The 17,630-nt window shown below is 40.3% G+C and overlaps 1 protein-coding gene across 3 annotated transcripts in view; it reads right to left on the bottom strand.

Annotated features, from left to right (window-relative positions):
* Positions 1 to 1,136: 1,136 nt before the first annotated feature.
* The window catches only part of negr1 (neuronal growth regulator 1), a 194,638-nt gene continuing 178,144 nt past the window's right edge, over positions 1,137 to 17,630 (bottom strand). For all 3 annotated transcript variants that reach the window (XM_039811023.1, XM_039811021.1, XM_039811025.1), the window contains one exon: positions 1,137 to 9,237. In XM_039811023.1, the coding sequence (XP_039666957.1) occupies positions 9,137 to 9,237 (101 nt within the window). In that variant the 3' untranslated portion in view covers positions 1,137 to 9,136. The remainder of the gene's footprint in view (positions 9,238 to 17,630) is intronic.

The following is a 17,630-nucleotide window of genomic DNA, read 5'->3' on the forward strand; positions in this document are numbered from 1 at the left end:
CTTACATCGTCTCTGACTTCTGAACGGGCAACCGTAATGAAAAAAAACATGACGCAATCTCTAATTAGCGTACGTAACTAACGTACACGCACTGTAACTTACACAGTTTCCGTAGCGTGAGGAATTCACAACAGTAACGAGTAATGATGCAGCACATAAAAAATCTATCGGAGTAAAAGTATTTCATTCATCGAAAATATGTACTCAAGTAAAAGTGGAAGTAGGAGAAAAAAATAATACTCCAGTAGAGTACAGATACAGCCTTTTAGTACTTAAGTAGAGTAGTGAAGTAGTTCTACTTCGTTACTATACAGCTCTGCATCCCTGTCAGTCTCTGCTATGTGTTTAGTGCTAATTAGCTAATGTAAGCATGCTAACATGTTAAATTAGTGGTGAACATTATACCTGCTTAGCATCAGCATGTTATCATTGTCACTGCGGGCATGTAAGCATGGCGTTGTTAGCATTGAGCTCAAGGCACCACTGTCCCTTATATGGCCATGAGTTGGGATTGTTTTGTCACATTTCTTAGTTGAGGTTCTGGAAAGATTGTGGTCATGGATAAAAGTAAACGATGCCGACTGTTGTAAGGTAACAGGAAACAGTGAGCTCCTGGCGCTAATAATGTCAAAATTCATGTGTCAGATAACGTAAACATAGGTTGTTTTAGGCATTTGGATAAACAACTATTTCTGTCTTTTTTTCTTGTGAGACAGTACGTGCATTTCTCATCTTGTTGTCCTGCTGTAAATGAAAGAAGTAATGGAATAATGTTTCTTTTACTGCTTACCATAGTCCATAGATGTTTTTAATTACTTTTGAATGTCAGGGACTTGAGTACAACTATACAAACAAAATGCATTTAAAACGGACACATTTCCATTAACTGTGTCTTAAAAACTAATATAACAAAAGTTGTTTATACACAAGGAACTCTAATCACAAGGTATTTGTTCATGAAATGGATGACTTGGATTTGTTTAGTCTGTAACATGCTGTAATGAATAAATGGTCCTTTTCCAGTGTGGCTCCAGAGTGAGTCTCTTCAGTCAAACCCTTCCCCCTTGAACACATATGAAAGCATGACAGTGTTGTTGTTAATGTCACTTCAGTTCAACACAAACACAATCTAGAACTCCATCATCAACTGCCATTTATTAGTATCAAACCACTGCTACAAAATTACATCAAACATGATGAAAATGGACTTGCATACGTGCTATACACAATGTAAGCTATAAAGTAATTAAAGTACATGAATTTTCTTATTTCTGGACAAAAATCAATATATATTTATATATATTATATATAGATATATCAATGCCACTTAAAGCTGTATATATCATTCCAGTGATCTAGAGCCTATAAATGTACAACTATAACCCTGGTGGCTAAAGGACCTTCATACACATTTGAGTAAACATTTCCATTCCACACTTTTCATCGTATTGTTTTTCAGAATGATGATTTGAAAGATTGAAGATTTAAAAAAAGGAAAAAAAAAAGAGAGAAATAAAAGTCCATATAGAAAATTTCAGGATGTTCCCATCAACCTTATAATAGCCATTCCCACTTTTGTAAAAAGAAAAAGAAATGGCATAAATATATATATATGTTGAATTTACAGTTAACAAACAGAAGAAATGCTTCACATCATTACCTTGAACTCTACCAGAGGCCACTCCATTTAAACAAATACAACACTGAAGACACATGATGAACTGGTGCTACAAAGAACTGATTTGCTGTGTCATTCAGTGTATATAAAACAATGTGTAATCTGCCTTTTGGGGCATGGAAACAAATGAAATATGATTACATTCACTATCAGTCAAGTGATGGCATTCTCTCTATGGCAAACCTGTTCAATCCTTCACCAAAACTGACAACTGCCCGCAAGCTTTACATGAAAACCCTTCACAGTCATCAACGTCATGGAGAGACCTAGCTTAGATAACTTGCTTTAAAACCCAGGCATTATCTCAGGCTCTGCATCATCGGCTGGCAACTTATTTTCCAGTTCAGTGGAAATAATGAGGGACAGGTTGACAAATACTTGATGTAAATTCTTTTTTAAATTGCACCCCCCCCCCACATTGTCATCTGACTCGATATCAGAGGGGTTTCACACCAGTTAGAAATTGCTCACTAGTTTTGTGCCAACTGAAATGTTTGAGAGCGAGAGAAGGAGGTCTATTTGAAAAAAAAAAAAAACTGAATGATTTGTTTTTATCTTTATTTTTATTCAGAGCTGGATCAAACTTTCCCGGAGACTGGTTAGAGAGAAAGAACATTTTTTTCACCCTCTTTCTGCTTGCGTTTGAAAGGAGGGATAGCACTGCAACAAAGATATCTACCAAACTGAATGCTAGAAGTCAAGAAACAGAGGATTTTTTTATCCTGACAACTCAGTATGCACCTCAGGGAAGTAGGATGGCGACTGCAGGAGCCAGGCGGCAGCTCCAGTGCGGTATGACACAATCTCCCAGTTACAACTGACAAAGGCACAGGAAGGGTTTCATTAACCGCAGGGTCAGGAGGAATCGCTCTCTCACAACTCCTCCGCTCTCCTCTGTGTTCATGCCGGCCACAGACGCCTTTGTGAAAAACCAAACAGCACTTTGACCCCATGCTAATCATTTCCATACTGTATATGCTACCTTAGTGTTGCTGCAGGGTAATGCTGTTTCACATATATTCATTTGCAGGATAAAAACGGCAAACATCCATAATTGAGTGGTCAAATCACAATACACTGTAAAGCATTATGCGCTGAAAACACACGCTGATGGGTTGAGCATTTGTATTAGTTGCGAAACAAGTCTGTCAAATAAGTCTGTATTTATTCATTTTTGCCTTTTAAGACTGTAAATGCCACCTGCAATATATTGAATCTCCTCCCTACATCAGATCCTATTGGCAACACAGTGTGTGTGCTCCCGTTAGTGCAGCGACACACTGTTGCAAAGTGTCACAGCAGTCTCTGAGTTTGTCATCATGTTTCCTACACAGACACCCAGAGTCACACACCATCCACAAAATAATTCTTGCTGTTTGTTTAAACTCAAGCTTTTTTTAGTTTTTTTTTTACAGTATGTCAATCACAGAAAGGATTAATAAGCATGCCTTTCAAATACACCCCTACCCATACTAAAGAAGTGAAAACAAACATGAAGAGAGTTTGACCTGGTAATAACCAGGATGAAGATGATTTGAACCCTGCTTCTGTTAAATACACATGACTACACTTTAAATATGCATTAATCCTAATTATTTTAATCATGATGACATTTGTTTCATTCATTTGTATTATATGCTACTTAGGGGGTACATGTGTCAGAATAACTGTTAAAGTTAATTAATGCTGTAGTTTGCTTCTATGTTGAGATATTTCATGTTTGGCTGATAGGAATAATCAATGTAGTGAAAACTAAAAGTGGACATATTATGCTTTTCCGTATTTTGTTATACATGGCAAAAACAAATAATGAGTTAAACATATTTTAGAGAAATTTCGTGAGCTAAAACGTTCAGATTTCTAACTGTTCTGAACGCTCCGGTTTCAACAGTTTCTTCTACTCTCAAGCCAGCAGGACTGGAGTTTTTTTTTTTTTTTTAAAGCTAGTGTTAACATTGTTGCATGTAGCTACATGCTAACGGCATTTTTGACTATAGAAAGTGTTGCACTGCTAACTATAGTAGCTACATGCTAACGGCAGTAAAAGATGTCATCTTAGCTGCCAATGTTGTTAAATTCTCCCCAATTTCGGGTTGCATTACTGCTGAAACATGTCCAATTGAGTAGTATTTGGTTCAGAAGCCTTTATCTGCGATTTTTGACGGTAGAACGTGCTGCTTCGTTCCATTACAATCTAACGTTAACTATTAAGTAGCTGCATGCTAAGGCCAGATAGCTGTAATCTTGGCGGCCAATACTGGTCATTTCAACCCAATTTCGGGTCACATTACTGCTGGGACATGTCCAGTTGTGTAGTATTTAGTTTAGAAGCCTTTTTTTGTGATTTTTCACAGTACAACTCCATTACAGTAGCTCCAGCTGCTACCACTGAAACAAAACTGGAGCGCAGAGGAGATTCCAGGAAAAATGCTGGCCAATCAGAGCAGACTGGGCTTTTTCGGGAGGGGGGCTTAAAGAGACAGGCGCTCCAGCAGAGAGTGGTGCAGCAGCCATGGGCAGTATGAGAAAGATAAAGTGTTTTTTGAACATTAAAGCATGTAAACATGTCCTAGTACAAACACAAAAGTATAAACCTAAAAATGCTAGAGAATGGTTCCCCTTTAAGTGAGCCATCAGTTAAAAGACTGCGTACAGGAGCATTGATAATCTAAATGAGGGTTGGTTATGGTTGAGAAAGTACTTTTAAGGCACATTCAGTACAGAACCCCCTCTAAGACTCAGCTGTTAACAACTTAAATAAAAAAAATAAAAAATAAATAAACTTGTAATAAATGCAAACAGAACAATATGATTCTGATGCATTGGGATGAGGATGCCTGGAAATGGACAATTTAAAAATTCAGGTTGGGGATTGCAGGGCACTAGCATGAATATTTAAAATCCTCTTATCTTAAATTTAAAAGTGGAGAGATTTTTTCCCCCTCTGCTGTCAGCTGGGAGCACTAGGTGAGGCAGTGATCTCTGCAGGTGGGTGGCGTGGCCTCTTTTCAGCTTGTACATAAACACGACTTTTTCAACTGAACTTTTATGAGGTAGGTCACACAACCGTGGGTTTTTGAAGTCAAGAGTGAATTTGGGTCAAAGGATACTCGAAAGCCTTGTGCTGTTGCGAAAAAAGGTATAATCTGCCCCTGATGCATTATGGGACTGAATGTGCAGTGATGTATGTTTGTAAATATCTCCATATCATATATACTGCCCGACACACTCCAGTCAGTGATGAGGATGTACTGCAAACGTTGGTTAATCCAATGTACTGTGGCTTCTGGCCATCTGGGCTCAGGAGGATTTATGCAGTGTTTAAGGGCAGAGGGGAGAGGATCAAATATGCATGATACGGCAAAATTAAGATGACTCAATAATTCAGGTTAGACTGTACAAACAGACTGATATTTCCCTCATGCCTCTCAAGTCTGGGGAACAGTCCCAGCAGTGTTGTTTCACCAGGGTTTAACTGTGCCACTGGCAAAGCAGTAGTTTGCTTGAAGTCAACTTCAAAGAACTTTCATCTGTATCTACAAAACCAGACCAATTAATGTAGCTCACATTCAGATGTGATATGTAGCCACATTACTGTGACTTTTTTCACTTCATTAAAAGAGGAAATACATTAAGTGGTGAATACTGTGTAGTGGTCTACTTCTGGTAATAGTGACAAAAATCTGGTTGATTGATCCATTTGCAACGTTAGCTGACGTTAGCTAGTATTAGCTAATGCAACAATTTCACAGACAAAACTAGCTGCTCCGCAGTCCTACATTATCAAAGATTCTGATCTTGGTGATTAAAATATTAGTGTGTGATGTTCTAAAAAATATAACTGAGGGGTTATAAAATTACTAGCTGCTAGCTTTAGCTGTCGGCCAGTAACCGACTGCAGTCTAGCTACAATGTATCGGGCTGGATTTCGATTTATTGACCAACAGACTCATTACGCAGCTGGTCCTTTTGAACCGCAACCAGACATAATCCTTTCTTAGTTTTTACAAAGTACAGAGTGTTGTTTTTCCTCTCCAGCAAAACATCTTTGGCCGAACATTACACGTCTACTCTCTAACAACCAACAGTTCATTTGGTAGTTAAATTACCTCAGAAAGTAAATGTTGATACAGCTTATAAAATCTACAAATTAGAACCCTGTTAACAGCATTGATTCTGCCCTTGATTTTATGGGGGCGACAACAAGACAACGCAGGGAGAACGTAGTGACGAGACAGTTTATATTTTAAGGAGGACACTGTTGCAACGGCGTGCTATGGCTCAAAACCTGTCCCAGTGATAATGACAACCCCTTTGAGTGCTCATTAACTCAGATGTGGGTTTATATTGGAACATGAAGACTTTTATTGCAAATAATAGTGATTCGATAAAAGGGACTTGTTAATACTATTATTCAAAAAATAATCAACATCCAGTACATTTCATATGTATGAATACTAGCATGGTTTTGACTGCTTAGACAAGCAGCCAACATAACTTCAGACCGTCACCAAAGTGCCACAATAATCATTATGACTCTGAATAGCAGTTGTTTTAGTTTATCAGCAAAAGTTGATTCAAATAAATCACAAACAAACATAGCCGGCTGGTCCGTAGGAGGTATGTATTTTTAGACCAGGTTTAAGAACCAAATGTGTTTTGGAAAAAACTGGTTCCATTCATAAAAAGTATGAATATCTGTAAAATGGCCACCTCAAAAACACAGGTTAACTTTGACATGCAGCACAACCATACTCTCTGCACATTGTCAAACACGCAAGTGTGTGAAAACTATGACTACACACTGGCTCTAAAGATCAAAAGGTATCCTATTTTCTCCAAATATACACACATTGATTCTGTTCTATAATACTGTTATATTGGTTCACACCCTCTCTGTTTCAAAAAGTAGGTAATTTGATTGCAAACATTGTTCTTTTTTAATGTACTCGTCCGACAAAAAAATCAACAACAGTTATGGCATCTAAATCAACCCAACAACATTATAAACTATGCCATACTGTGCCTCATTCAAATACATGTCACATATCCAGTTTTACATGTTTCAAATGTAATTTTTTATACATTGTTTTCATAAAGGAAGAGAATAAATATAGTTCTGACCCATTTTCATTATACCTTAACATTTAAACAAGATCATATGGTGCAGTATTTTCATAATTTGTAAAACAAGCTGATAACAATTTCAGTACAAACAATAAAATAAAAAAAATGTTTAGCAGACCTTAAAACAAATCACCACGAAACATAAAAGTAATAACAGTGTTTGTGCTTTAAGTCTTTTAACTGCGATGGCTATTTCTCTATAGGTTTGCAGTTACAAGTTCATGTGAAAATACTGCGTGAACTGTTAGTCCCTCGATCGCGAGGCAAAAAATAACACAATCCAAATCCAGACAACACCTGCAAACATGTCAACCTGTACGACAAATACTGCATTTCTATCAGATGCAACTGGCTTATTTGAAAATACCTGCATGAGAAGTTGAGAAGTTTAGTTTTTACTGAATATAATGCCGAATTAGAAAGATAAGTTAGCTACTGGTTTATGAACATTCACTAAGCAGTAATGTGTCAAACAAATGAGTTGTACCTTAATGAGAGCTTCTGGAAGTGTCCTTCTAAAGGAGGTTCAATTAATGTCTATGGTACTATTAAGGCATTACAGTATAGTATCTCTGTTTACACCATGAATTGAAGATACTTGAGGATGAATATGCCATGACTGTCTTGTCAAAAAGTAAACCCTTACAATTACATTGTTTTTGAGCCTTGATATGGTTGATTTCAGTGAACTAAAAAGCCACATTTTCTTCTATTAAACGACCTCATGGTTTAATTGATTCTCTGCTGGACATTCACTGGCACTGTGGACACTGATCAGCTGTTTGACTCTCATCTTGGAGGAGCTGTTAGCACCTTAGGCCATGTTTGTAGTGATGAGCATGTTCATAAGCTTTAGTTTGTGTTCTGTTGCTCATAATTAACATGAGAAGGACTCAGGTTGGAGGCAGAGCAGGTTTCTCTATTGTATATATATTTTTTTTTTGGATGATGATATATGTTGGTGTATTCGCCAGAAATCTTAGGGTACTTGACCTTTGGCTCTCTGGATGTTCTTTATTTGTAAATTGGTGCAGTAATGTAGATATATTTACTGTAGAAGAGACGGTGATATATTTAAGTATTTAATGATCTGTAACGAATAGGGAATAAAATGCCGTGCTGCAGAATGTTGCTTTTCCAGAGAAATGTTGAAGTCAGAAACTTCAAGCGACCTACAGTGTGCAGCTGTGGGTTTTCAGCCAGTCGATGATCAGTAGGTACACAACAAATTCTGAGGCACAACGCTCTGCTCAGACGCCCACTGGAGGTGGCATGTTTCAAAGAACTGCATCTTTAGAAGAAAAGCTTACAACAGTTGAAAATGGGCTCTGATTTTTCTTCTCAACTGCAACAGTTAGTTGTGACATTCACGTATGCGGACTCAAAAAAGTATGGAGTATATACTGTAGTGTTTATATTTTCAAGAAAAATGTAAACGTAGGGCAGCAATGTTCCTCCCTTCATACTGTACAAAGTCATGAACTGTGTTAATGTTCTTGGTCGAATGAGAAAAGCTGGTCCCACTTTAAAACAAAAGCCTACACTATGTTAAAATATCAAGATACAATACAGTATACTTTGCTACTTTGACGGCTGCCTGATCAAATCTGTCAGGCATAGTAACTGAAGGACCCATTTCAGAATACAACAAAGCACACCTTTAACACTGTCCATCCATCTATTGAGTCATCACGACAATACAGGTCCTGAAAAAGCCATGCCTTTTTTCTTCTTTTGATTTTTCCCCCCGATATTTTCTGTATTTTTTGCGCACACTCAATCAGAATTTGTATTGTTAGGAATCTAAATGTCTTTTCTTTGTTCAACCCATAATACATTCAATACAACATTGGTATGGTAATTCTGTGTACTGAGAGACTTGGCACAATTGCTTAGCCATTTTAGCCTTGGCCAATTTAGCCATGTAAAAAAATTGCCATTTTTGCGCCATCGCCTCAAAGAGAAGAGGAAGAGGCATGAAAGTAACTCATTTGGGAAGTTTGGGGGCTTGATGTGATTGGAGGTGGGGAGGGAGGGTGAGCACTGATTCACAACAAGGTGGTCAATCAATCAGAAAAGAAGAGAGAAAATAATAATAATAATAATAATAATAATAATAATAAAAACATCATAGTATTTACATGACAGAAATTTCACCAAAAAGCAAAGAAAAAAAAAAAGAAAAGAAAATTTCCCCACACAAAGTATCGCTGATTATTTCCCCCATCACGGCTTTTCAACAAACTGTACCAGATTGGATTCCAGCCTTCAGCAATGTCAAAAATGATTCATAAATGCTCTCGACAGTCATTGTGTCTGGCCTGGCCTCTGCTAGTACACGCTGATGAAGGAGGAGAGAGCCAGGACCAGGTATCGGCAGGCCAGCGGGACGTGCGCACTTCCTGTGCTCCCATAGGGTGCAGTGTTGGGCGCTGTGGGCAGGAAACAAGAGAAGCTCTGATTAGTTGTGATTGCACTTTTACCATTTGTAAACCCAGTCAGCCTGGTATGGTGTTTCCAAATGAGACTGTAAAAACTGCAATTTGTAAGAGAAACCTAGACTTCACAACAATGCTGCCACTGTACTGTATATTCTAAACAGTGGTGCAAGATGTTATCAGATCCTGTGCTTATATAAAATTACCAACACCTCAATGTAAACATGCTGCATCGCATAAAGTACTGCATTTAAAATCCTACTAAGTCAAAGTAGAAATATTATCAGAAAAATGCACTTTAAGCATCAAAATAAAAGCACTCATTCTGCAGAAAATTGGCCCCTGTGACTGATATTATTATGAGATTGTTAATACTGATGTATCAAAGCGTATACAGAATACTATTGTTATAGCATATATACAATTCTGCAACGTAAGTTGTGTTAAATGTGACCATTCTTTGGAATATTCTCGAATCTTTGCTTTTTTGTGTGAAATATAGAAGAGTTGTACATAGTTTTAACCTGACTAGAGGTCTAATGAGGCTGAGTAATTGAAAACACCTGTGTGGGTTAAAACTACAATTTTATCTCACTGAGATGTAGTGGAGTAGAAGTATTCAATGAACAACTAAAGTAACTTCCTCAAATTAAATTGTACAAAGTGCAGGTGCTTGATTAAATGTACTCTGTTGCTTCAGATTCTAACATATTGTAAAACACTTTCATCCATCTCATAATCTCATATTTTTCTAGTGGGGTGTCAAATGACTTTTCCTCTTCCATAGTGGTACAAAAAATGCCATCAGTGGAGAGAGGAGAATAAATGAGGGCGACACAAGGTCTATTTCTTCACATTCCTATCGAAGGCGGCTTTGTTTTGGGCTGTTTGTGTTTCTCTGACCAGCAGAGAGCGAGCCACAGTAATATGAACAGGTCTCTCTGGAGAGCTGCGTCAGGAGGACAGAGAGGCAGAGGGCAGCCTTTCATTTGGAGGGGGGGCTACTCTGCCTCCTCAACACAGACGCACTCTTTTAGTTTGTAGCTCAGTAAAGCACACCTCACAGGTTACAAAGCATGCTCTCCCTTAGCACACGCATACACTTACATCATGTATGGGTCACACACACACACACACACACACACACACACACACACACACACACACACACACACACACACACACACACACACACACACACACACACACACACACACACACACACACACACACACACACACACACACACACACACAGCAAGGCAGTGGAAACAGGTTCTGCTCTACCAGGGGAAATCATGTGGTGCACAGCCCATATCAGCAGGGTGCCTCTATTTACACGGCCATGTAATTAGTTCACAATATAACTCCTCTGATGAGGACCTCACGTTGCACAAACACACCGAGCAAAGCGACGACAAAAAAACAAACACATACTGTACGCACGCAGATGCAGTCATGAACATACAGTAGAAAGTTCTTTTCTTAGTGTATTTCTAAAGTAAGAAGTTACTAGGAGTTATACACACAAGAGGATTGTTAGCCCACTGTGCTGTTATCATTGTGGCCCGGGTATTTATTCAATAACAACCCTGCGCTGGTTGTCATTAGAGTGGCATATGGCTGTTGGTATGTTAAAATTAATACGATTTTGCAGGGTTTGATCTTTTTTTCCCCCCAACATAATAGATTGTGGGAACCAGTTTTCACAGGAGATGCCAGGGACTAGAAAAAAAAAAAAAAAGACTCATCCTATCATCACCTGACATGGCACTGCTTTTACCTGATATTTCCAAGCATTATTTGTCGGCACTGAAGTTGTTTACCTATTAGAGTGAAAACTATAACTCCGCTGACAGACAGGAAAGGGAGAAAAAAAAAGGAAAAGTGGTGGATAGACGAGCACAAATGGGTGTAAATTCGGATGATGTGTGTGTTCGATGCATGGCTGGCCTGTGTGAACTGTAGCCCCTGTTCCTTCTCCTTGTCTCTGCCTTTCTATCTTTGTCTCCCCTTTCTACCTCATTGTCTCTCTTTGTATCCCTCCTCTCTGTCTCTCTCTTTCTCTCTCTCTCTCCCTATCCAAATTACAGGATAATGACACAGTTTTCCTGGGCTGTGAGAACGAGCCGAGAAATGGTAACCATAGCAACAGCTCCTGTCCTGCTCAGCCGGCCCACTGTTGTTGGAGCCTGAGTGCGCTGCATTGTGCTTACCACGCTAGCAAAATCATTTGGGTTGTGTGTGGGGAATAAGCAGATGTCACTATTTCCCTTCTTCAGTTTCTCCTCTAATCAGTGTCAGTGTAGTTCCTGGCTCAGTAAATGCTGCAGTAATCGCATTAATATCTTGTACACAACTGCTTTTCATGCAGCAGTTCAGGGAGTTTTAGAAGGTAATTACTGGATCTCTGCTATGACTCGTGTCGACTGGGCTGGAGAGCATAACAATAAACCCCTCAGTACTTCAGGAAGGGAAGTGTTAAGTGAAGTTTGGGGGGTAGTCTGTGTTTTGGGTCCCTGCCTCCTCACAGTGTTTGATTTTGGGCTTGTTTAATATCTGCCTGTGTCATTGCGGGGGCTTCTATTGTTTTGACTGTGTGGGTTGTAACTTGCCATTTTAATTAATTCCCCAACCAGGAACTGCCTGCAACACCATTACGCTGCTTATTAACATGAAGGGAATAGAAAGACAGAAAGGGGGCGCAAAAGAAAGACAGATACGAGGGAGAAGAAGGGGGAATCAAAGGAAGAGAGAGCTGGGGAAAAAAGATAGTGATTGAAAGGAGTGTGAGAGCAAGGCATCAGCAGCAACAGCGGACAGGAGAGAGAGAAGGGGGGTGGGGGCTCTGACTGAGCTGTACCTCTTTTGGGTTTGAATTTAATTGCCATGTACATCAGCAATGAGCTACAATGAAGTAACAGCATCCCAGACAATATATCATAGAGAATCCAACAGTTTCAAGATGCGCAAACGCCGGGAAGACAAGCAGCGCTCCAAAGGGAGAGGAGTGGAGGAGATAAGTGGAGATGAAAGCGATACGCTTCAATTACTGTTTTGTAACCGAATTGAAATGAAAAACTAAAGCCTCCCCAGCTCTAGCCAGAGCCATATGAAAATAACAATCCCTGGTTCTCTCCTCTGACTCTGGACTGAAGCCATCAGCTTTAAATAGTGTGGAGGGAGTATGAGCCACTCTCTCTCTCTCTCTCTTTCGCTCTACCCCCACCCAAATCTCCATCGACAGCAGTTTTGTCACCCACATATCATATGCACAACAAATGCTAAGGCCCTGAACCTCAGTCACTGTTGACACAGATAATGAATCATACTGAAATATGCAACAGTGACACTCAATGCAGGGTTTGTTTTGAGTACCATCTCGAGTGTTATGCACTGCACTGTAATTCACTGGAACTAGGGATGCACGATGATATCGGCACGACATTGGTATCAGCCGATAAAAGCTTAAAATGGTCATCATCGGCAGATATGAATATTTCTGCCGATGAGCCATGCCGATAGGGTGTCTTGTTTACTATGCGCACATGACGACCATGAATGTAGCATGAGCGCCAGCAACTTAAACTTTTTTTCCCTTTGATGTGAGACTGCGGTTAGTGACTGCAGCTCCCAAGTCTGTGAGTACCACTTTTTCTGCCTTTGTGTTCCTGCTTTTCACATGAGGTCAAACATTATTGACTGGAAACAACATGTCGGCTGTGTGGAGGTATTTTGAATGTAAAACAGACAACAAACTTGCTATATGCAGTACTTGTAAAGCACAAGTGATGCGAGGAGGCGTGTTCCACACTACAAATATGATTACACATCTCAAGAGCCGTCATCCTGAGCAGCACCGAGAAAAGTAAGAAGAAAAAATGCCGGCAAAAACCCATCAGCAGCCTCTACTTCAGTCCTTTGACAAAGCTAGAAAATACAGCAACGACCACCCAAAGGTAAAAGTTGAATTTTGAATGTATTGCTCTTGATAACCAGCCGTTGAGCGTGGTGGAGCCGCGGTATGCTATGCCCAGGCTATGCCTAGCCGGCGCTACTTTTCTGATGTGCCGTTATCTGAACTCCAGAGTGTTGTCGCCAGTCACATTGAAAAACTCCTCGCGGCGCTAGTCACATTAGCTTTACCACGGACAGCGGACATTTGGACATCAAGCGTGAGTCCTGTTAGCATGTTGAGCCTCACTGCCCAGTGGATAGACGAAGACTTCACCCTTAAAAAAGCTGTCCGACCTACACTCACAGGAATGCTCCGGTTCTCACACAGCAGCTCCAATTGCATCTGCATTTGATAATACGTTTGAGAAATGGAAAATAGAAAGAGAACAAGTGCGTGTCGTGCTACGTGTTGACAGTGAACAGCTGTTTAGCGTTGCCTCTGATGTAAGGCATTTGGCAGACCTGTTCAAGTAGGAGATGAGTTACATTTTTTATTTGAAAATTTATTTTTATTTATTTTACTCCTAAGGACTGAAGTTTGAAGTCTGAACTTAAAAATAAAATGTGGCACTGGTATATAATTTATTCTCCTCCAAGTTAAATAATTTAACAATTTTTCAGGGGTGAATGTCTGTCTACATTTGTAAAATGATACATTTATGGTAGAATCAAATGTTGTTGGTCTTGTGTATTGCCTTATCTACAACACATGACTGTAATAAGGTAAAGGTAGTACAGGAGAGATACTTGGATTTCTCTTCAGTAGAATTAAAGTGAACAGTATATCAGGGGAAAAATGTGTATATACATCGGTATCGGCATCGGCCAAAATGAGTTTGAAAATATCGGCATATCGAATATCGGCCAAAATCCAATATCGTGCATCCCTAACTGGAACACATCATTCATGAAGTAATAGCGTGAGCTCCTTTACCTTCCTCTTGTCAGCCCTTTAACCATCACACACACGTTGGATTTGTAAGGTTTGAGCTCCATTCAGAAATCCAGAAGTCTTGCGTTCGCTTGCGTTAAGTTTTATACGTACACCTGAAAATGCAAGAAGCAAGGAGAATAAAACAGAATCTGCCATGTTTTTGTGTTGGGTCAAGTCTCCAATTCATTCATTTGTCGTTTAGCGGATGATTCATCCCTTGAGTCTTTGGTCGTATTCTCCAAGCAGGCTGTCACGAGTGGCGCACAGACCGCAGCCAGCCAGGCAGCATCCCAATTCCCCCGAGGAAACAGCTTCAGAGATGGGCTCTTCTGAGCAAAGGGGATGGGGAGGAGGGGGTCCTTGACCATCAATCAGTGGCTTCAGGTCCTCCCCCCGCAGCACCCCTGGGAGAGCCCACATGAGACACTCCTGAGCCAGAACTGATCCTGTACACACCATGCTGTAAATTGGGCTAAATCCATCTACATGCTCTAGGTTCACAGCAACCACCAAGGCTGTCTTTAACACAGTACAGCACAAACTAGGAGCGGGGGGGGGGGTATGGGGGGTTGTTTCCGGGGGGAACTGCGCTGGTGTTCGGTAAAGAGTATAAATGGAATATCACGCAACTCTCATCACATTTGATGAGGGGATGCCGCGCTTTCAAAGAGTGTGCTGCGCTCCATCGTTTTTTAAATGCTTACACAACGAGAGTGTACAAGCGCTTTACGGAAGGTGACAAAGACATTTTCCATGCTTTACCTCACTTCAAACCACTGACAGTGAAATACGCTCGTCCCCTCGGCCACTCATCTTGTACCCTCTTGCCTGTAGCAGCCTGCCATATTGAGTTGCAGCACAATTGACTTGCCGACCCATCAGCTCATTCATCCATTTCTCTCTCTATTCCTCCTGTTCATGTACAAGCAAAATGTTCATCATGACCAGATATGATGTTCAAAACTCATCACCTTCGTCTCCCGCTATGATCGTCACACACTGCTGCTCCACAGAGCCCTCATTCACACGGACCTAGGTGCTCATTAGCCCCACCAATCATTTGCATTAGTGCTAGTAATGAAAAGGCTCCATTAATAAGGTGGCCTTCAGAGATCATTTACCCTCCTCCGCCTCCCAGTACTGCCATATCCTCAGCCCAACCCTCCACTCCCACCCTTCTTTCCTCCACCTCTTGGTACCTGCTGGTTATCAACACCCAGCAGAATGTTTTTTGGGGCTGGAGCCCAGCCTCTAAATGCTCCTCTCAGCATCAGTATCTAACTGGAGAGTGAATGAGTAAGAGAGACGGGTCACCTGATAGCTTACTGAGTGAGCTGGGAGCTCTCGATTGCAGGCAGGCATTGGCCTTCAGCTTGACTTAATCAACGTCTCTGTGGGGTATCTGGACACATAAGAGAGCCCTCAGCACAGCGTGAGCTGGAGGAAGGAATCCTGACGGAAAAGACATTTACAACGTTCTCCACACGAATACTGTTCCTTTTCATTTTTGATCGACTTCTCACTTTTACAGTCCTTCTTTCCTCCTCATTCTTAAACAGAAAGTCTACTATTCCTTTTATTTGAACTGAATAGTGAAGTTATGAGTCTGGCATCCAGAATTCAGAGTGACCTACACATATGTTTATTGCACCTATCAATTCAAGGACATGCTTTATGCAGGAAATCAATGAGGTTGCAAATGATGTACTTTATATGCACGCCTGATGGATAAATCTCCATTTTTCAAATGTTTTATGAATTTTCCCTTGTAGGTTTGGTTTTTACTCTTTTCTAAATTTAGAGGGTAAATCCACATCAGCAGATTCTGGGAATAAACAAAGAAAAAAAAAAAAAAAAAAAAAAAAATTTTTTTTTAACTCTTTTTTTTTAAAACACAAAAAAAAAAAAAAAAAAAAAAAAAAAACCCCCCCCCCCCCCCCCCCCCCAAAAATGTTAGAGGCTTAATAAAATGCACAGGGACACAAACAAATGGAGTCAGCATCTAGCAAATTCATGCAGCCCCACTTTTCCTTTCTCTCTCTCTCTTCCTCTTACTGTCTCTATAATAATCTCCCTCTCACATTTGGGTCTCTTACTCCCACTATCTCTAATAACTCCCAATGCCCCCGTCTCTTCCTCACTTTTTAATGCTTATCAGGGTTTTATTTCTGTGCAAGTCCTGCTTCAGGCCCAAGGATTTCGCTGAGTCAGCCGTTGCTTAGCTACTGCGCCCTTGTCATGACAGCGACAGTCTGGCCAGTTATGAGAAATGTCTTATGACAAACCGACGCTACTTGCATCTCCACGAGCTGCTCCATCAATACAGCCTGATAGCATCTGATCTCCAACCAGGAGGCAACACTCTTCCTGCCCTCTCTGTTTCGCCCGGCTCTTTCGCCTGTAGCCTCCTAAAATAGCAATTCCCCGCTGTTATGTATGTGGGATTATGATAAGACAGCTTTCTTTTATCAATTTCCATTATGGTGCTGATAACACAGCAGGCCTGAATGTTGAGGGTTAAGTGCATTTTCCTCTTGATGGATATAAGATAACTTTATCACTGCAGACTGCCTGGTTATCACAGTTCACCTGGGGCTTGTCGAACCTGACTGGAATTTGCTCATGCTGAGCATCTTTGCACAAACACACAAGCTGCAGCCAAAATTTGCTCAGATGGTCATACTGTACACAGAACAATCCATATTTTTGTTCTTATTTACCTACCCTGAGCTGTTAATTGATTTCTCTCGGATCAATTCAGTGGTTTACAGAAATTGTTAGACCAAAAAGGGCCAAATCAATTGCCAAGTGATTAGCATGTGCAGTGGATTATTTCTAGCTGAGGCGCTGCATAAGACTGAGGCTGCGTGGAGGAGAGGCACAATTCAATGGAGGCACACACCATATGTTTACGTTAATTATTGCTAGCTCAAAGTCTGCTTTAGATAGTGTACGCCCATAGGCTGTGTGAGTGTCACACATGAAATATTTCTTTATTACACCAAGACAGAACCTGAGGCAGTGAATGCACTCCAGTCTCTACTCCCCACCTTGTTGCTGACTGCCTGGGGGAGGCTCAAATAAAAGCTATAGAGTCCTGAAGTTAGCACCATTGATTCAGAGGGGTATTTTATATAGCAGTTCAGGCATGTGCACATATGCACAATACCAAACTGGTCCATGTGTGTGAATAACTTCCTTTCTGATTCACACACTGTGAATTTGTTAAGTAGTTAACATTTTTAAGGTATCAGAACTAGATATAAACATTTCTAACCTTCCAGCATCTCATGCTACAATGTATGCTGCATCTTCATGGACAATAAAAAACAAAACCCTAAATGGTGCGCTAATGCTACTTAAATGACACTTGTGACGCACGTAGCTTTGGGACATTGCAGTCTGGAATGAGAATGAAACCCTTTTTATACTTAAACTCGAAAACTAATTGTGGTGCTGTTAATTAATTCTTAATATCCTCCGTCTGCTGTCCTGGA

Source organism: Perca fluviatilis, chromosome 9 (genome assembly GCF_010015445.1).
Source record: "Perca fluviatilis chromosome 9, GENO_Pfluv_1.0, whole genome shotgun sequence".
Classification (NCBI taxonomy): domain Eukaryota; kingdom Metazoa; phylum Chordata; class Actinopteri; order Perciformes; family Percidae; genus Perca; species Perca fluviatilis.